The following is a 22,472-nucleotide window of genomic DNA, read 5'->3' as shown; positions in this document are numbered from 1 at the left end:
ACAACGATTTCCAACTTACAAAAATGTTTTCACAAAAGTTCAAAATAGTGGGTTTGGTTGTTAGTGGTAAATGAAATTGTTACATTAGTGGTTAATGTTACATTAGTTGTTGATTGTTACATTAGTTGTTGATTGTTACATTAGTTGTTGATTGTTACATTAGTGGTGGGTGATACAAGGTATATATTGTCAATTTAATAATACAGTATTGTATTATTATTTCATGTGTCCGATTTGGTCTAGAAGGCCTACAAATAACGTGGAAATGAAGTTGCACTTTGATGTTGTATATCTCATGTACAGTACATTCATTATTACAACTACTAATTGAATAAGAGTAAACAAGTTTGTATTTCATGCAAAGAAATAGAACATTTTAATGCTCATGATGTGTTTTTTATAATTACATCAATAACATAACCTTTTTTTTATACATAAAACAAGTATTAACTTTAACCCGAGGCAATTGGAAGCCTAAGGCATGCACACCTACGCCTGTACAACACTATTTTCAGACATTTCAGCTATATATAAGGCACCGGGAACTTTGCCACAATGCGGGCCAATTTGCGTTTTATAAACCTTCATTTGCGATTAAAAGTCAATAATGAAGAACAATCTGGCATAATATACAGGCAAGCAGATAGGTACAATATTATGATCATGAATTAAAAATAATTAACCAAATTGATGATACAAAACAAGTTACACATCGATACTACAGCTAGCTTTTAAACTTAGAAATATAATATGCATTTTGAATAAACGAAAGTGATACCTAGGAATCTAATAAAAAACCTCTACACAGTGCCATGTTACCGTACAATTGAACAGATAACATTCAAATTTGTTTTTATGTATTGAAATAAAACAATCATGTTAACATCATAACATGAAAGGTAAATAGGGACCAGAAAGAAGATGAAGTGATCATTTACATTTTAAATACAACATATTGATTGTACAATGCATCTAGATTTAATTAATGAAATTTCAGCATACAATAGCTATATGGTATACAATTTAATTTAAACTATAAAATCAGTGAACCATCATCATTTGTTTTATAACACAATATTCTGAAAAATTGTTTAAATGCACAAAAATACAGATATTTTGATCATAATGCCTTCTATTGATTATTACAATATATAGCTACAATTATTTGTATGTGGTTACATAGCAATACACGATACATGTGAAATACTACTGTATGATTCACAACCAATGATGGCATCAACAGATACTGAAGTATGGTACTTAAACAAGCTGACACAGTTTCATCTCATTATTTAAATGAATGACACATACTACACCTGTGGTAGTATGCAAAAATATGTTTAGATACACCTGTGTTTAGTTGTCATTAAACCAATTTAAATATTTTTACTGTTTGGGCAAACTGACAAAAATCAATTGTATTAAATTGCGTGACTATGGTACACATGCAATCATGAATTTCAGTTTCAATTGCTTGCAATCCTTAACTAGATTTGCTAAAGATGATTCAATCATTTGTACTAGCAGGCAGCATTACATTAAAATTGAATTAATTATTTAAACAGGAACACTTCTTTTGCTAAATATGTATACCAGCAATGACAAGAGTAAAGGCTATATCTATTTTTAAAAATAGTGAATAATACTGTTCATTACTACTTTGATAATTGTGCTATTTTTATATTATGCTAAGCATTTCACAATTCTCTCTAAACAAATTGGCGGAACGTTATATCAGCATTTCCAAGCAATTACTAACAATTAATTAATTGTTGTAAAACAGGTAAACACTTGTACAAAGAAAGGTAGGCTGTGTAGCCTTTTGCTATAAACATTTAAATGGCACCTGAAAATAAAAACAAAACAACACACAATTTATATAAATTGATATATTTTTTATATATAATTCAAATCTCCATAAAATCCATGGGTTTCAAAATATGTACACACAACTGTAATTCTAAATGTACGCTTACATCGACACAAAACTCATCTCATCTCAACTGAAAGGAACTAGTTGTGCAAGAGCGCTTACATCGACACAAAACTCATCTCATCTCAACTGAAAGGAACTAGTTGAGCAAGAGCCATTACATCGACCAGTTGAGTTACTTTCAGTTCCGTGTCAACATTAGCATACTTGAATGTTCTTTGATTTACAGACCAGAGAATCATTAATCAAAGTTAATTTCACCTGCTACAATTAATTCAAAGCTAATCTATGTTTGTGAGAATATTGAATCAAACCCATTGCACATTTCAACAGAAGAGATCTCTTGCAAGAATTATCATAGAAGCTACAATAAATAGAAATATAGACAATCTAAAATAAAAACCTGCAAATTATCCAACTGATTGGTCAGGACGAAATTAATAAAATTTGGAAACAAATTCTGCAAATAAAAACATATGCTTATGGTAAATATACATAATATAAATATAAAAGTAAAATATCTATTCCAAAGTGGAAAAAGTGGATGTGTTGGTGTCAACAGAAATCAATAAACATTTTTATTCACTGAAGACTGCATATTTGTATATTATATAAAATCATGGGTGCTTATCTATTTATCATCATCACATACATTAGGCAAATTAGATCAAGCGTGAAAGAAAAATTTAAAAGAAATTAATTTTGTGGTAAAGAATATTTTTTTTTTAAATGCAAATGTTGTTCAAATTTTGAAATGGCATATCTATGAAATAAAATATATTTCATTTCAATACTGTATTCTTGGTGGGATGTAAACAAAATTCACAAAAATATTCAGATATTTCAGTATGGTAAAACTAACATACAAAGTATATAGTACATGTAAAACCTTAGTGTAATGTTTGCTTAGATAATCCTCTGACTTATATGTACAAAATAATGTAATCAAATTTATGAGAATTATGAGTCAAAACAGATTAAATTCATTTGTTGATTTGTGCTGAAATAGTTTATTATTTTTACTGTACGTTCAATGGTGTATTAAATGTCTCTATAATTATTATGGCAGAAACATGTTGAGGCTTTCGTCCAGCAGTGGACTGACAACGGCTGATGATGATGATGATAATTAATAAAATATATCCATATAATTATAATAAACAACAAGTAGCCAAATAGTATTGGTTGGATATTCTTCTGCATTTCATTCTCAATAATTTGTTGCAGTGTAATATTATATATTCAAATAAATATAGTAATCAGTAATCCAAATTTAAACTCACTTGCATGGACGGTTGTAACATATGTAGGAGAATCAAAATTAAGCATGAATACTAAATAATCCACAATTGTATTGTTATAAGATGTTAAGTCATTTGCAGAATGGAATTTTGAAGGAGTTGTTCATTAGTAATAAATACAGCAAATAAATACTATAGGTTACTGCTAATGTTTTATAGTATAATATTTGTTTTTATGGTACAGAACTATTTTATATTTAGCATACCATAAATAAACAATCAATTTATGGTAATAAAATTTGTTTTTAGTTTTATATTGAAATAATCATTCTCTTTCATAAATTGTACAGTAGCTAACCAGAATTGAATCCTGTGAAATATTTCAACACATTTTCTATTATTTAAAATGTGACAACAAAAAAAACAAAATAAGGCCAGAAATCTATATGTACTTCATGTCATGTCATCATGCTCCCTTCAATTCCGAGCCACCTCTGTTTTTTTTTGTAATTTGTTGAAAATGACAAACAAAACCAAGAAAAAAAAAATATTATGATCAAATCGTAACATTTGATTATCGCAAACATACAGGAACGATTTGATTGCATTAATGATTTTTCTTGAAGTTGTATTAGTGATTCAGTTGTTGGTTGGTGTAAATTTATTTCAAATGGTAGCATAAATCAATGTCAAGGACATATAGTACTTCAAGAAAAAGAAGAAGAACCCCCCCCCCCCCACCCAAAAAAAAAAAAACCCTCCCTCCTCTGAAATAAATGAAAACACAAATCTGGTTTTTACTTTAAAGAAAGATAAGTGAAAGCGTAATATATGTAATTGAGCGATCAAAGACTAAATATTTCATTGATGAGTGGGAAAATTTGTTCAAATTGATTGTCTGGAAGTTTCATCTGCATAATATCACTGATGTGCCGTGTAACCACTTCTCGAACATCTGTCAATTTCATGATCAACTTTGCAAACAGGAGCTTGTCATCTGGATGCGTAATTTTACATAAGTTCTGCAACGTCATTACCATTGGCCTCTGAATGTCTTCTATTTTCTCTTTCTCCATAAGATCTGGACGATCTGTAAAGATAAATGTTCAGTTAAATGCAGCTGTTTTATTCAAAAAATAAAGAGGCAACTTCAGGTCAGTTCTATCTATGCCAGCGTTCATGGTTGGGGCTGAGGTAAGACAATTTTAGGAACCAGGACCTGTAGTTCCCTAGAAATGGCATTGTAATTTGGAGGGTACTGTACATCGCAATGATGATCCAAAGAAATTCAGCGCAGTCCGGGGTTTCCTTCATATCAGATGTTACCGAGCTCGCGTCACAGTTCACACAAGATTTTACATTACATCGCAATCAAAACTTTAGCCACACATCAATTGCCTAGCCAACGAGGTGACGATATGTACAATCTGTGTGGTGAGGCATTTATGTTCGGTGTATAAGACGCACCCTTAATTTAGAGGTCAAATTTGTGTGTCAAAAGTGAGACTTATACACCGAAATATACGGTATGTTAAAGGCAGTAAAAAAAACTCCCCCAAAAAACAAACAGAACAAAAATATTATACTATACGTACCAGGTGATATTATAGTTATGGCTTGTAATAATGCATATTCTTCTTTTGTCAAATTCATCGCATTCACAGTTTGAACAAATTTCAGTGTAGGTTCTGCTGACGTTCCAAATCCTGATGACATCATTGCATCATAGCTCCACTCACTGCCAGTAATATCGTCAATAACGGCATTCTTTTCAGGAACAAAACATTCTGCACATCTTAATATTAATACCTCAAGAATTGCATTTTTAATTAAAACAGCCTGATCCTCATATGTTAAGTCTCGAAACATTGGAATTCCCTTTGTAAATGCAACAGTTTGACGGATAACACAGCCCATTAGAGTCATGTTATACAAAAGTGAATCTGGAGGGTTGTTAGGGTCTATCTCTGGCATACCTCCCATTCCAAAATCAATATCAGTATGGCCCATGACTTCTTGTTTTACAGATAGTCCGCCAGTATGATTTTGTCCATTAACATAACCTGATGGCATCATTCTTGTAACATCAACATCATTCATAATACCATCTTCTCCAGACATTGACAAGTTCAAAGGACAATTTTGAGAATTTGAAATTCTCATTTTACCATCTGGTTTAAAACCATTTAATGTAAAGCCCTTTGATCCAAAAAGTGATTGAAGTCCATTGCTGGTTTGACTTCCTAAATCCAATGATGTCTTCATTTTTTCCAAAATTTCATCAAATCTACCATTAGGCTGCAAAAAAACCAGTAATAATTGATGTATATTTCATATGACAACATAGTTTTGTAAAATGAACGCTTCAACATTTTGTATATAAATATTATGTACCACATGCTGTAGTGATATATATCTTTCCAACAAATTCACCATTGAGGAGTTTTATCCAATGAGTCTTGTCGTGTTAATTGTCACTGCTGTTGTTGATTTTCTCAAAACAAAGATTTCATGAGTTGAAGGTGACTCTTATGTTTTCATTAGTAACTCTTCATATTAATAAACAAGTAAATAAATAAATAACCCCTCATTTTATAAGGATTTTCAAATATAGATTACGATTACAGTATATAACAATCTAAAACAAATTTAATAATTAAAATGAGCCGGTTGCATTTTCATTGACCCACTGATATAAATGTTTACTTTACTGTAGCAGAAATGTGGTCAATAACAAAATGGTTTAATCCGTTTTGAAATAAGCACATGCTATTATAATTCTAACAAAAATAATTACGTACTTGATGAACTTTATTTGATGTTTTTGCAGAAACTTTAGCCTTTTCTAAGCAGCGTATAAGTTCTTCTTGGTCTGGCAACAATTTAGGAAACTTTTCATCTCTCATTGTTTGTATGGAATTGACAGGGCCTTGACATGGTTGAGGGCTAACAGTCTGCTGTGGAGATTGCTGTTGATGTTGCTGCTGTTGGTGTGCTTGTTGTTGCTGTTGTTGTTGATGGTTTTGTTTCTTTTTGTTCTTTCTTTCTAAGGGCTTACGAGTTTCAAGCCTTTTCTCATCCCAAACACCTATAGGATATTAAAAAAATGTTTTAATTCGTTTCCATTGTATATGTAAAATATATTTATATTTACCAATGTAAACCTTTAAAGAATAAACATTATTTATGTAAATGTTACTTTATTCGTAGGTGTTGATCATTAAAAGTACCTACAACTATCTTTTACTGGTTTATATAGTTTATACCAAATGATTTGCAAAAAAAATTAAAGCAGCAGATGGTTTGAGATAAGAGTAAATTCCAGGTATATACAGTATGCTTCTATAAATTCAGGATTTCCAGGTAGTTGTAGTAAATCTAAATAATAAGATACAGGAACTGACAAGCCCATATGATTGTGAAAGCAATCATGGAAGTCCCATGTATTTAACAATAGAATTCTACTACCACTACAGCTACTAATACTCAGTTTAAAAGTTCAAGGTTTTTATTTCCAATAACATAATAACCAAGTTAAACGAGAAAAGAAATATTAGTAGTAGTGATCTTTCTATTTTAACATAGTTTTTCTACCAACCTTCCCAACATGCAATATTTAATTCATAAGAAAATGTTATTACATTATTATTATTATTATTATCACTATACAATAACAATATTCTTTAGATAAAAATCAATTAACTAAACTACCTTATCTTAAACATTATAATATTAATTGACATGGAATGTGCTTGGTGGTTGTCAGTTCGGGAATTCAGCCAGAACACTATAAATAACATCCGAAGGGATTTGGTGATACTAGAAATCATTGAACTCTGAAATATGAATTTCAACATGCACACCTGAACACCACCCTCAGTTGGCAAAAACAAGAATAGTTGGATTGTGAACTAAAAGTTTACTTAATAGTTAAGAAAGAAATTATGATGAATGATTTTTTTTAGCTGTGCCTTTAGGCAGTTATTATTCAAGAGAACAGAATGGATTTTAAATAAACAGAAGTACAGAGAAAAAATCTTACGTTCTGGTTTCATTCCTACATCAAGACATTTTTTTAAACGACAAGCAGGACAATGACGACGTGTGTACAAATCCATCACACAGTTTCCATTAGCTTCACATGTAAACTTTGCTTTGCTTTTAATCTTCCTGCCAAAAAAACTCTTGCAACTTTCACAGGAGATGACAGTGTAGTGGAGACCACTTGCCTTGTCTCCGCACACAAGGCACTTCTGTTTCGTGTAGTCCACAGACATTTTTTCAAACCTGCAAGAAAAAGTTAAAATATTTAAAGCAATTTTAACTTGAAAGTAATTTAGTTCTTAAAAGAACACACCATACTGTAATAATATTGGAATATATGAGAAAAATATTTACCATGTACTACTTTGATAACAAATTAATATAAGTTTGTTTTATTTATCAAGATACTATTTTTATGATGACCTGAATGACCTCTCCTTTTTTTTATTTACAATATAGAGGAATAAAAATACTATGAAGGATAGAATGGCATACTTCTACTATTTGAAGCAGAATACATTTTCTAAGTAAAAATTAAAAACCTGAAAATATATTTGATGTTTAGCTAATTCGCTGTCGTAAGCCTAAGGTACAGGTATGCTGTTGGCCTGCTAATTGTGGTTGTATCTTGGTTGGTTTTCGACTGAAGGTTAAAATCACTTTTTGAGTTACACATGCATAAGGTGTTTTTTCTTTCATTTTTCAGTTTAAATTCTAAATTGACTGATAGTAGGTTCAACGATGAAACCAGGATTTGAATGTGTATGAATACTAATAAATTAATTCAAAAGATACTCAAACTAATCGCTGAGAGATCTGCAATACTATCAATTATTACTTGTTCAGGCTTTTACAAATCACATGCTTTGTTCGATTTGGCTTATTATCATCGGTTATAAATATCAAGAAAAGAAATTAATTTATGTCATTGAGATGTGCAGCAGTTATGCATTACTTTAAATCAATGGAAAGTAAAACTATTAGGATTAAACAACAATCTATAGTCTTATGTCACCCATCATAATGCTACAGTATTGTGTGTGCACAACTACCATTTGCAGTAGGAATAAATTGAAGTGATGGGCCATTAAATTTGACACAGAAAATTAATCTTTTCAGAGTAATTATTACTTGTAAGGCTAGATAGATATTTTTATTGTACGTATTCCTCTTAAAACATCAATTAGGAAATAGTGTACAAAGTATAGGCAATTAATTGTTATACCTTATATTATGGTACAAGATATAATTAGTAAAACTCCAGTGACAAAAAGAATCTTGTACAGGAGTATTATATGCTAATAAAAACCTCTAAAGTTATAACAACTTCAACAACTTGTTATGGCAATTTAAAATTCACAGTTAAAAATAGCTGCCTATAAATAATCTATATCATAATCTGACAAGTTTTTAAAAAATCATTAGAATTATATTTATTATTTATTGTTGATATTAACATTATGGGCAACTGATATTGTTCGTGCAATAAATAAAAGAATATAGAAAATATTGTATATGTTGTATTTTGTGTGTGTAATTGTCAGACTATAAGTAGAAATAAGAAATGATACATATTTAATTTGTATGCATTGCATTCCAATGTGTAAGGCTGTATGAACAAACAAAGTTGTAAATTATAATACTGACAAGAAAGCTGCTGCACATCAATGTATTGAATTGTTGATTAAAACAATTGTTTCTTTGTTAGTGATTATCTCAAAAGAAAATATTTTTATACTTATAGCATTGGAATCAGGAGGAAACAGTCTAGGATGAATTAACAATGACTAAAAAAAAAAAAACCAACCCATCCATGACACATTCACTAATGTCCTACTCCACAATGCAGAATTGCTGGCCATTAGCCTAAAAACAGAATTATGCAATAAAACTGAAAATACATTAAAAATAAGGCAATGGGATATAAAAAGCTAGATTGATAGGAGACAATCTGACGAGCAACACTAGCTGCTACTTAAAATAACTGCATTTAACAGAGATGGATGAATTTCATTTTAAATTATGCAAAAGTACACACCAAGAAACATGAAACATCTATCAGTCTTATGTAGCATCTAATAAGCCTGTTATCCAGCAATAGAAAAAAGGTACTAATTGCAAAAATGTAGTACAGTTGTATGGGCTAATTTCAAATTTATATCATAAAACTATCTGGTTGGTCTATATTAATAAGTATATCATTTTATTTCTAGTACAGCTTGTAATATTACTATACCGTATTTATTTGAATAAACACCATGCTTTGAATAAACGCCCCCATAGAACATCGTTTGAAATAAACGCCCCCATATACTGTAACATCGTTTAAAAGCCACCTAAACAATAAACACACCGGGGCGTTTATTCGAATAAATACGGTATATGCTTCTTTCTAAACATTATTTTTTTTTTTCATTTAAAGTACACATTAAAATAGAGAGCTAACAGCTGGAAAATGTTGAAAATTTATGTTAATCTGTAAGTGAAAATGTTTAAATCAATAATGACCTCTAACCACTGCACTTAATCACTTTCTCAGACAGTTTATCTTTTGTATAGAATTTGGTCCTCATGCATTAAATTTAAACATTTTTTATAAGATACAATTTTAACCAGACTTTAACATGCAACATTACAAACTTCGGAAAATCGCAGACTAAGGTTACGAATAGGGAGCGCTGTTCTACAACTAGCAAAGTTACAGTACTCCTAGCAACCACTAACATCTAGTAATTGCCAGATGAAGACTTGTTGGAAACGTCGCACACATATTCATGGTTTAACGTAAAGAATCATATACAGATTACAAATATGGTTAAGCGCTTCTCTTATTCAATTCAAGGCGGTGTTTATTTTTTAGGATGTAATTTGGTAATATGTATAATCAACTATATTCTACCTAAGTAACGAGGGGGCATTTATTCCAAACGACATTTGTTGGGGCTGTTTATTCGAAGGTACTACTACTACAAAAAAACGAACAGTTCAAACAAACAAACAAAATTGAACCCACCGATCGTGTGTATGTGCCTGATTGTCGGTTTCTGTTTTGGAACCAAGGCTCAAGATAACATACCTCTACCTGGCCTGCCTAGCAACCTATGACTTCAGCTGCCTAGCTATGGTCAAGTAATGATCATTGATGTTTAATAAATCAGCACTTGCCACACATGGGCCTAAACTAGGCATAGAATGGCTCACTAATATGTGACTGTCAAATGTCATGGACTTGTGGTGAAACGCTTTATTGGGGTTCAGGTGCAATAGTAACAGGAAATTTATTTGATTGTTTTGCTTTGATAAAATCTCAAAGCAGTAAGAGTAGAAGTTTCCAGCTCGTCTGAGAAGAGCAACGACCGTAATGACCAGACGATCACGCGTACGTGATGATGCCATCATCAAAATGTTCGTACAATTGCTCGTACCTGTTTAGCATAAACTAAAAACATGTTGCACAACTACAAGTTGACAGAACAGTATTATCATTCTTTCTTCATTAAATGATGCCTTTTTTTTTATTGACATTCTATTTAATAATGCAAGAAATAATTATTTATTATCAATTATTTTTGTTTATCAATCAGTAGTAATCATGTTTTCCCTAGTTACACACATTATGCCAACATTCCAGAAACAAAATTTTCTAATAATAATAATAAATTTTCTAATAATTTACCATAGAGGAAGGATTGTTTTGACCATTATTCAATGATAGTGACAGCCAAAAGAACAAGGCCATACACATGGCTGCAGTCGCGAGCTCAAGTTAGTGTTTACCGACCAACCGATCGAGCGACATAGTTTTTTTAAACTAAAATCATTGTTAATTAAACAGGTCTTACAGACTATAACTGCCTGCACACATCTCATAGACTCTTCTCCCAGACGTGCTTTGGGGTTTGCTCATTCCCAGTCCGAATTTACAAATTTTCCCATTTTTCAGCCGTAGTAAACTATAAGCTTACATGTGATACAGTTTCCTAATGCTACCGTCCTCTTGAATTTAACTGCCTAATAGCGCTTTCTGTAAAATTTTCTTTGTCATTCTCTTATTTGTCTTTAATCAGTATGTTGCACATTAGTAGAACCTACATTTAAGCTGAAAGTTCAAATACTATACAACAAGCATTACTTTAATCCCATATGTGTGGACATTGGTCATGTGAAAGACCTTTAACTGTACTTTTTAACCCACATTTCAAGTTTATACAATGACCTGTGAGCTATAGAAAGTCTGCCCATTGAAAAAAAAACCATTTAACTTTACATTTTCCACATGTCCAAACTTCTGCATCTGTCATTTTTTTCATTGTATAAATCTGCAGCTGAGAGACAGGTAAAGACAAGATTTAACAGACCTGCCAGCCTGCTGCTAATTGTGAATACCACATTTATTTGAATAAACTTCTCCCATATAGCATTTCCCCACATCCTGGGGCGTCTATTTTTAGATAGCCCCACCACAAACTACCTCATGACGGAAGAAATGCTCCCCCTCAAATAAACGCCCCTCCACATATACTTATACATACAATATTTATTATACAATTCTATTTGTAGACTTTTTGTATTTTGATACAATTTTTACAATATAATTTTTTTTCATATTTTACTACATACAGTATAAGGAGTATTTATTTGATTATACCATATTGCACATAAAAATAAAATTCTCCTGCTAATAAACGCCTGCTTTGAATAAATTTCCTTTCCTCCTAAAAACACTCCTGAAGTTTGAATAAATTTGGTGACAATAAATTTGAATGTATTTCATGTAATTGTAAGATAAAGCAAGTCACATCAATTAGATGAGAAGTCATTTTTTGTTTAAAGTTTTCTAAATGAAACAAAGTGTATAACTATAACAATGAATGGTTGAATGTTATTTGCTGTTGACTGATTTTGCTCGGTTGTTAACCGCTGGAACAAAAACTAGGTTAACTTATAATGATGCCAATTTCACTGTCTGTTCTTAATCATTTTCTGTAAACATCCATATTGCATCAATTTTACTTCTACATTCTGTCTATAATCAAACAGAAATAAAGAATACAAACAGAGCAATAGACTAAAATGTAACAGTAGATTATAAATTGCACCTGAAAATGGCTTTTATTCTATCATTCCTGTCTGTATAATCAGCAATGAATTTGTGCTGCTTAATTTAGCTTTATTAGACTGTTTATTCAAGATACATTTATTTAGATGTGAACACCAGATTGGCCAACACTGGATGCGCCATATTAATGCGACATATCAAGCAAGCCGCTTTGAAGTGAGTCGGCAATAAGTCAAATGCAAACGTTAATGGCAAACCTTAATGGTGGCTGGAATGGTTCACTTGCTGTAGTAATTGTTCTATACAATAGTTTTTCACAAGGGAAATAAAGGCAATATTAGTGTCTCCTGATGTTGCACATCACACTACTGACCATCTTATCATACAAAACTTAATTATTATATTTTAATTGAATAATCAAGATTATTTTATTTAATTCTGTATTCTTAATTTTTTAATATTGATTTAATATGCAATATTTAAGAATTTTTACACCTCCCAAAAAATTAATTCTTGATCTGGTTCAGATCTACTACTACAAAGATTATATATATTAAAGGTAGAGCACCTATGCCTAATAACTGTACAACTGAATATTATATCTTCGAAAATGTTTTATATTAAATATCTATACAATTCTTTACATTAAACTAGTAATAGATACGTACGTGTGACGTTTCATTGCCAGATGAAGATTTGTTGACAACAAGTCAAAACATGTATCTACTGTATTACTGGTTTAACGTAAAGAATTTTATACAGATAAATATTTTATATAATATTTTCCAGTAATTTGCCTTTCAATTTGGAAATAAAAAAGCAAAAGCTAAATCAAAAGATTAAATAAACAGGCAGAAAGAAGAATATGAAGTTTAGCAATAACAAAAATAAAATAAATAAATATAAATATAAAGGAATGAAAACTATGAACATTAGAGAAATATACATTGTACATGTATGTATTATTTATTTATTATGCAGAAAAAGCTTAGTTAGGCCTTTTTTAAGGCGTTTTATTTTCAAATCTTTCCTATAAAATTTGCAAGCATGTATGTTCAGACATTGCATTTGTGCAGATCATCTACAGTGACAAGTTAAAATCTAGTTATTATGAAAGAATTGGTTTGAGAATTACTGTGGAGAAACATCAAGAAAACACTAAAGGCCTAAACTAGGTAAATCATTTTCCAAAATATATACATAATAATATTTAGTTTCAAACTCAGTGAACAGTTTGAAAGCAAACAGATACAAAATAAAATATAAACACCGTTTACTGTACAATCCGGTTTAACCTTGAAAATAAAAATATGCTGGTACATTAATCACAAAATTTACTAAGTCAACATGGCCTGGCCACAAAGTAAGAAATCCAAATGGTAACATACAAATGTTCAGGTGAAGAAGTCTTCTTCATATTGTTAGTCGTCGTTGAAAACAAAGCATCCATGATCATAAAATATTGCTCATTGCAGGTCACAACTCCAACCTAATATGACCTGACTCACAGTTCACTGATGTGGACTTATTTGTCTGTAGGCAATAAACTGTTTGGATTTCGCACATATTTACCAAAGAATCATAATTCCCTATTATCACAGATCCTATTCATATGCTAATTCATACCTGGGTATATAGTGAGGTCCCTGGTTTGATCCACACTTTGGTATACAAACACTTTTTCAAGGATGACCTTGGGTCGAGGTTTTATTATAATACATGAATATGAATTATACTTTAATTAATTGAACAGTAGGGCATTTTAAACTTTCTGATATAAGGCCTACTTGTTTAGTGTCACCTCCCTCACTTGAATTTTTGGAAAGAAAAAAAGTAAATGACGAAAATCTCTTCGAAATAACAAAAGTCATTGTTTTTATTTAGATAGTAATTAATCAATTGCACACGACCAAAGACCACCATAACAACATCGAAAAAATATACTTTTTGGCAGATGGGAAAAAATCCCTCCCCTCCTGAGTTTTTGTGGGAATTGAAAATGTAAATATGGGGGAAATAACATGTGTCTTGCAGCCTAACAAACAAATGTGTCTGTACACAACAACAGGGACTGAATGAACCAGTACACCAGAGTAAGTCACTACTCTTTCGAAAGATGAACTGGGTTCTTTACAGTGCACACAAGCCAGATATCTGAGCCAGCCTTATCTGAGAAGACTTGTTCTACTACCAGAACAATGGTAGAGAAGTGACTTGAACATGTACTAATTGTATAGCTACTGTATGGTTTGCAGTGGCCCTGCCTTAACTGCTTGGCCACTCGACTCGGCAACACAAGTATTTTTTATATGTGGCCTAGTAGTAATATAAATAAGAGCATCAATGATGCAATATCCCACTCATGTTTCAACTGTATATACATAATTGAAATATTTTGAACTTAATAATTTTATTATAATAAAAAACAACAAATACAATTAAGACATATTTAACTACTTAATTTCAATTATCTAGTTAGTCCTAGTTTACTGTTTTTTTTTTGTTTTTTTGTTTTTTTGTACTATATTTATTGAGGGTGATCCATCCAGCAATTGCTGATCATTAGGGACCCTCAGGGGTTCACAAGACAAACATATACACAAGATGTTCTACATAAACAAAGTCTTATTAAGTATTATTAAGTCTTTGGGAGTGGAGTTGTAATTTTGTCCTTAGAAAAAATCCCAACATGTGACGGGACTTGAACCCAGGACCCTTGTAGTGGTAGCCAAGCATCATAACCACCCAGCCACAACTCCACTTCACTGTTTTAAAAAAATGGATACGAGTTAAGTGTTGTTTTCGTCAGAAGAAATTAATGATTTAGTTTATAAAAAAAACCAAAATAAACAGTTAAATTAAACCACAAACCCATTGACTTCCTGACAATGGGCTTCCGTCCGGGAGAATATTTTATTCTTCAAATTACAGTTTTATCGGGTAAGTAAATAGCTACAGTATTAATATGTGCCATCAAAAATGACATATCTACAGAAAGATTACGCATAGTAGATATGAATGAAGCAGTAATTTTTTTCTGTTGTAGGCCTAGTTGTAACTCGCTTCAGGACACCTTACTATCAATAGGCCTAGTAATATTTTGCTAAATCAATATATTTCTTAAATTAAAAGTCAATTATTGAGCTTCCTCACCCCGATAACCAATCACCTAAAAATCCTCTAAACGAATCGTTCAGCCTCCCTAAAAAATATTTCCGAATGCTGCCGTTACTATACTATATTTTTTTAGGTGCCCACGCTTTAAAAAAGATTTCTGTAGCTTAGAAAACCAATTTGCCACAAAGGTCTCTTTTTGTCACAGAAGCAGAAATCATCAAGAAGGAATGTATTATTAACATCACAATTATAAATAACATGATTAATATAAAATTAGGAAGCTTCCTTCATAGCACAACATTAACACGTTCACTGCCACGGCGTATTTATACGTCAAAAATTGCGTGTCGCTACTTGCCAAGACGTAATACTACGTCAAAATCGTAGCTCTTTTGTATTGTATGTAGAATCGCTGGCAGTGGTGATTGGAACAGGAATTATCGCTTGGCAGTTTATGAATGATGTACGTAAACGATAATCTAAAAATAAATGTCATATGTTTGTTTGTGTTTATTCCCTCATGCATTGAATATGGTTGATACGATGGCGCCCTCACACTCAATATAATCATCTCAAACATGTCATAAATTGCGCTAATAGTAAATAAAAATAATAATGCACGTGGACAATGACGTATGAGCGTGGACAATGACGTATATGAACAGTTTGACCGATTTTAGCGCGGAAAATCCCCGACGTATATTTACGTTCCTGGCAAAGTCAATAAAATTGTTGGACCATTGCCAGTGACGTATTTATACGTCTCAACGGTTTTTCCCGCCATCGTATTTTGAATGACATCATGATAGTCTGTGACCAGATGTTACACTTTCAAACTGTAATTTAATATGTAAACGGGACTTGGCACTGGGACAGAAATTACGGAAAATGCCTTGGCAGTCAATGTGTTAAGTGTATACTAGTACTTTGCTGGTGTATCAAACTATTGGCCAAATGATTACAGAAGACAGTATATGGTTGCTGATGGAACTAAACCACAGTCATCAAAGCACATGTTTAGGGGCGATTAAAATAATGACAAATCAGAAAATCATGTGTTGTGTGAAAAACTAATTTTTGTTAGCACTATTAAATTGATTATTTTAATTAATTTAAAAAGCTGCAAAGATGCTATACAAACCAAAAATTATACTGGAATTGGAAATTACAGGAATACTACTACTGTATAGTGAAACAAAATGTTGACATGTACTGTATAACAAATAATAAAAGTGAACAACCCATGTGGTCCAACTACCAGTAATATCATGCTCCAGCACCTTCCAACACTTTTAATGGATAACCTACTTTCAAACAACCAAATAAACAAAGAATATTTATTATTAGTCACACCTTTGTCAGTGGGAAAGGTTACATTTTAATGTTTAGTCAAAGCTGTTCCTACTTTTTCTTTAAATCTTTGTTATATCATATGACCCAGATAACAAACAAAATTCCTAGGCCCTCTCACAAGTTCTGCATATTTGTATTCCACAGGGCTCTCCAATGGGAGCTCTTAAGAGCTTTAAGGCCTAGGTCAGATGAACTTGACTGCAGAAAAAATAATCAATCTTTCAGAGTAGTCAGTAAAACAATTGTCTCACTAGATATTTTCCTTTGATATTCATGGCACTTGGCTAAAGAGGTGGATGTCCTTTCTAACTCCTTAATTACAGAAAGTAAATGTACAAAAATTGCTCTGCAAGCAAAGCAGATTATCAAAGCCAAGCTGGTGAGTAAAGGTGAACAGCAATAAACAACTATGAACATGCACACGTTCGTTTTAACTGATTTTACACATTTCAAACTTGCAAAAAACCTGGTACAATCACAATTTCAATGTTTACCAGAGGTGCATCACGCATTATAGAAACTAATCAGATTAATTATTTAAATACAAAAATAACCTCATAAAATGGAATTCAGACAAACATGGGTTTGAAAAATGTTTTTAACTTAAATTTTGGGTGATTTGTTAATTTTCGGGAGATTGGATGAAAATTTGGTAGGGTTGGAACGACAGAACATTTTAGTATAAAATTCTTCAGAAAAAGGTAATCCAAGGTGCAAGGCAGACAATTTATGCGACTGCATTGTTTTACCACTTTCAAAAATGTGAAGTATAATCATAATAGTGACAATGTGCAAGGCATTTTTTTCGCAAATTTGTGCATGTGCACGTTGATTCTTGTTAAATGAGAGTATTTTACACCATAAAAGGCTGCTGACGGATCGGCTTTAAAAAATCAACCTGTAGTGTACACGTGCCATCTATAATTATTCTATGCAGCGCCCAAAATGGGAGTGCTGCATTTGAATGATTTGATCATGCCTTATTTGGCGCAGACACAGAAGGAATATGGTTCACGCTCTAATGAACTCATGTTATACGAAAATAAATCTTTTCTATCAATTAGAATATGTATATACATATAAATCCAAAGGCAAATTACTGAAAAAATGACAATGCTGTGGGTATCAGTGGCTGGATCTCAATGGAGATACAAAAAAAAAAGCGCGAATAAGCTAAATCAAAACGTTAAGTAAAACAGCCATAAAAGTTGGTAGAGCTTTCGGGCAACACTAGCCCTTCATCAGTGCAAGTGTTTGTATATATATATATATATATAAATTTGAGTATAGTAAAACATGTATTTTACGAACGTTCAAGTTTACGAATTAACAATTTTACAAATGGGTTGTGACATTGATGACGTCATCAACAAACAAATAAAATGTTTAAATAATTGATTTCCAACTTAAACTTAAAATTGATCGGTGGACGGCCTAGAAAAATATTCTTTATAATTCCACGCCACATGAATGTTTTATGATTATGATATTGTTCAAATTTGGTTGAATAGCGACTCTTTAACATGGTACACTACTGTATTCCTTGATTGTACACAAATGCAACAGATATCAAATTGATATGGTCTCCATCTTTCAGTGTATTAATTCACATATTGCTGTTGCAGCATAGATCAGTATGAATAGGTTATAGTTTTATAAAAACCACTAATTACTCTATAAACTAATGTTCACACTATTATTAATTAAATCATTTGTGAATATACACAAAGAACTGAGCTATTTCAAAATATGGAATAGCTTCAATGGATTATTAAGCAACAAACAACTACCTTAGTTAATGATATACAGCCTGAAGACAATTTCACACACAAAACACATGGTCTCATTTATCTAGCTTCTTTTGCTAAATTTCTAATAGCACAGATCCACACAATAATCTCTCATTCCATATTATACATTATTAACATTATATTAAATAGTTTACCAATTATCAGCAACAAAATTAAAATATTTTTTTCCCATTCTATAATAAAGAAATATTGATTGCACGAACAGAGTTGACTGGATTTGGAAGGCGCAGAAGGTAAGGTATTGGGTGGCATTGTGCCAGTTTATCTGTAAAGTGTCTGTCTGTTAATATCATCTTTAATCACAATAGTCGGCAATCTTCAAACAATATCTTCCTAATCAGTATAAAAACCATTCTTGGTGTGCTGTATGACTAACAAGCTGTAATACTAATATAGAAGCAGTAATACATTTTCACCCTAACTTTGTTTAATGCATATATTTTTTAATAGCAATTTTATACTATAGTGATTAAATACATCAGGGGAAAAAAAAACGAAACTAAAAGGAAAAAAAACCAAAACAAAAGACAAAATAAATGATTAATGATTAATTGGAAAGTTGTAATTACCATGAAGGCTAATCTCATATGTTTATCAATTATTTATTTGACTAACATCAACATATAACACATTTAGTTACTGTATATGAATATAAATACAGTTTTATTGTTTGATTTAAAAAAAATAATTATACTATAATATTATAATATGCTATTTATGTAAGTGATAAATATATACTAACTAAATTAAATATTTAATTAACAGTAAAACATAATATAATAGCAATATACAAACAAATGTTTTTATATCTAGTCTAAAATAGAATGATAATAGATCTTTAAGATTGTCTCAACATTCCCTAGAGTATGGAAATCGCAGATAACATTTTAGCGTGGAATTTATCTCACAGACATCGTTTTACACATTAGCTTGAGTTGTGTGTTTGCAAAGCTGCTGGAAACTCCTATCTCTCCCTTCCTACCTTAGGGCACACTGCTTTCCACAGATAGGCACGTAATGCCATCAACTACGTACCTCAATTATACCGATCCCCTACCGTTAACCTGACTCAACTGTTTGTCCTCACGGCCAAACATTTCACTGTCATTTCGTCGTAAATACTTTAGACTACTCTTCAGTTGAATCTCAACATAAAAGCTACAATTTCTACATTATTAATTGAATGTAGTGTTTAACTACAGGCATATCCTTTACAGTTTATTAGTTTTTTTCATTAAGTAATTTCTGAGAGATAAAAACAATTATTAACTATATTTATTGCTTATCTATAATACCATACTGTATACAAATTATTTGAAATTTATATCTAAATTTATACCAACTAATGCAATAGCCTACACATATGTGAACAGGCTCTTAATCAGTTTCATTTTATGGTCAACTTGGTATGAAAAAATATAGCTGTAGACAATAGAATAATAAATTAACATCACATATGTTTTTATAAACGAAAAATAACTTTAAAACAAAATGTTTTATGACAAAATGTCAATTTCAAATTTCTTTTTCAAATAGCTTTTTAATTTTCTTCTACACCAAATCAAAATAGAAACAAATAATTGTAAACAAAATTGCATTTTGTAAAACTGCACTGAAGTCTGTAGTATGGTAACTGTATAATAAACATGCATGGATTTTTATATGGTGTCGCCGTATAATTTATGAGCTAGGCTAAATTATTACAACAAGCCAAAACTCTTCAAAGTAGAGTAGGCAGCAAGGCGACGACTCTTTACATCAACAAAAAATATGGTGAATTTGAATACTATATCATTCATACCGTTACAGGAATATATTTTATTTATGGAGATCATTTTGATCTGATAGTTATACAGGCAGTAAACAAAAGTGAAAACACAAACCATTAAAAAAAACACCGACTTTTTCAGCAAACAGAATGAATACATTATTATTACTGCTTTTGTTTCTAATTTATAACAGGGACTGGATACAAATTGGTGGGATTATATTCGGATTCACTAAAAACTTCTCTACTTTTTTTGCTTTTGCGATCGATCAAAAGTGGGTGCATCACAGAAGCAAAATAAAGTATCAATCCACGTTTATTTATAACGGGATGCTTAAATTATTAAAGTTGACTTATATTTCACATTTTTACAATTTAAAGGCAAAAAATATTATCGCAATAAGCCCATACAGTATTTAAATTTTCATAAAATGCAGTTTATGACCTCAAATTAGATCGAAAAAACGTAGGGGATGTGGCTTTAAATCTTTATAGATACAAAAGTAGCATATAATAGTTGATATTATAAGACAACAGATGTTGACCTCGTTTTTGAATAAAGTAGGCCATTTTCCTATATTCCTAACATTTTTGGAGCATATATTCTGATAGTTTGTGTTTTTATTTATAAAAGCAGTATTTATATACCCAGAGAAGACAGTTCTTGACTGGCTGAAAGACCTTAAAATAACAAAACAACAAACAGCATTTGAGAAAAACGTCCTGTGAATCTGCCTGGAGACAACATGTTTATGAATGCTGCATGTTATGGATTTTAAAAGATTTCAAAGATAACATTAGTGAGAATAAGACAAGTTGTTATACCTTATTCCATCAACAATGAGTACTAGTAGTACAGGGCCGTAGGAACCTGGTTAGCAATGAGTATTGGACTACTAGTTGAGCAATTGCTTTTGATTTGCGTCGAGTTGCGTTCAATGTGAACGTCTATGAAAACAAGCATTAAGCGCCGTCAAATCATTTAAATACTGTACTTACGAAAAAATCTGTTATCATTCGACATTTCATATTGAATAAACCACATGCAACAAAATAGATTACTATAGTTAACAACGCATGTTGCTATAGATAATAAGTTCCACTTTGTTTTGTGGACGAAATAAGGTTTTTATTTTTGCCTGAACCATAAAACGGCCCTTACGGGCCTGTAGTAGTTTACCAATAAGTTCAGTCGAATCGCATATTTCATTATCAAAATTAGAAATTTTAAAACTGAACAACTTAAAATACATAGGTTGTACAAAAGGTTAAATATATTGAAATTGTTGATTTTACAATAGAGTAATTCATACATTTACATTATTATCATTTATAGAAATATTCATTTAGATTTTGTGAGTCGTTTTAATACAAATAAATATATATGCTGCAATCCGTCAATTATGGATAGCAGTCTCATGAATAATTCTAAAAAGTAAATTACATCTCCAAAATTATATATTTTAGTGTTCAACCGACATGAAAAATTAAAATTCCCATACCACGCTTCTAGTCTGACAAAACTGATATTATTTATGTTTTCTTTGTAATATATTATAATATAATAATTCATTTGAGGTGAATGTACTTGTTTTTGCCCTTAGCTTAAGATTCCATAGACTGTGGGTAAGAGATCATCTTTCGTGACCTGGGGACTACTGTATATAAAACTGGAGACAATTTAATATATAACAGATTGGTATGACTAGAATTGATTCAGAGTTGTGTTTTTTAAAATTCTTCATTCTTCTTTTTGCTCACACGAACAAAGTTTCTGATCACATACTAACGTAAATAATATTTTAATACTAAAACAATTGATAAATGCCTATACAGTGAAATCACATACATAGTCATACTGTAATTGTTTATATACCAGAAGTACAAGTAGCAGATACCATAACAATCATAACATTTAAATCAATGCAATAATTTGGCATATTTAAACTTTAAATCTTGCACTTTTTATATTAAATGTTAAAAAACACCAATAAATAATGTCACAACATTGTTCATTGTCATTGAACTTTGAAATAACCCATTAAATACTCAATGAAAAATAAAATGCTCAACATCAGAAAAGACTAACCTAGCCTAATCACAATGACAAATGAATAGAAATGAAACAATGACAATGGAATTAAAA

The 22,472-nt window shown here is 31.1% G+C and overlaps 1 protein-coding gene across 4 annotated transcripts in view; it reads right to left on the bottom strand.

The window, feature by feature from the left end:
• Window positions 1-3,937: 3,937 nt before the first annotated feature.
• LOC144851441 (vitamin D3 receptor-like) overlaps window positions 3,938-22,472 on the bottom strand; it is a 45,535-nt gene continuing 27,000 nt past the window's right edge. For 3 of the 4 annotated variants that reach the window (XM_078708910.1, XM_078708911.1, XM_078708913.1), the window contains 4 exons: window positions 7,217-7,461; window positions 5,976-6,262; window positions 4,770-5,472; window positions 3,938-4,264 (listed from right to left, as the gene is read on the bottom strand). In XM_078708910.1, coding sequence (XP_078565036.1) covers window positions 4,020-4,264; window positions 4,770-5,472; window positions 5,976-6,262; window positions 7,217-7,461 — 1,480 coding nt within the window. In that variant the 3' untranslated portion in view covers window positions 3,938-4,019. Of the gene's footprint in view, window positions 4,265-4,769; window positions 5,473-5,975; window positions 6,263-7,216; window positions 7,462-13,665; window positions 13,957-22,472 lie in introns of those variants that run through there. The other variant, XM_078708912.1, reaches the window with a different exon arrangement.

The sequence above is a fragment of the Antedon bifida genome, chromosome 9 (genome assembly GCF_963402885.1).
Source record: "Antedon bifida chromosome 9, ecAntBifi1.1, whole genome shotgun sequence".
Lineage (NCBI taxonomy): Eukaryota > Metazoa > Echinodermata > Crinoidea > Comatulida > Antedonidae > Antedon > Antedon bifida.
The sequence above is the reverse complement of the archived record's forward strand: the minus strand, read 5'-3'. Positions and strand labels throughout refer to the sequence as shown.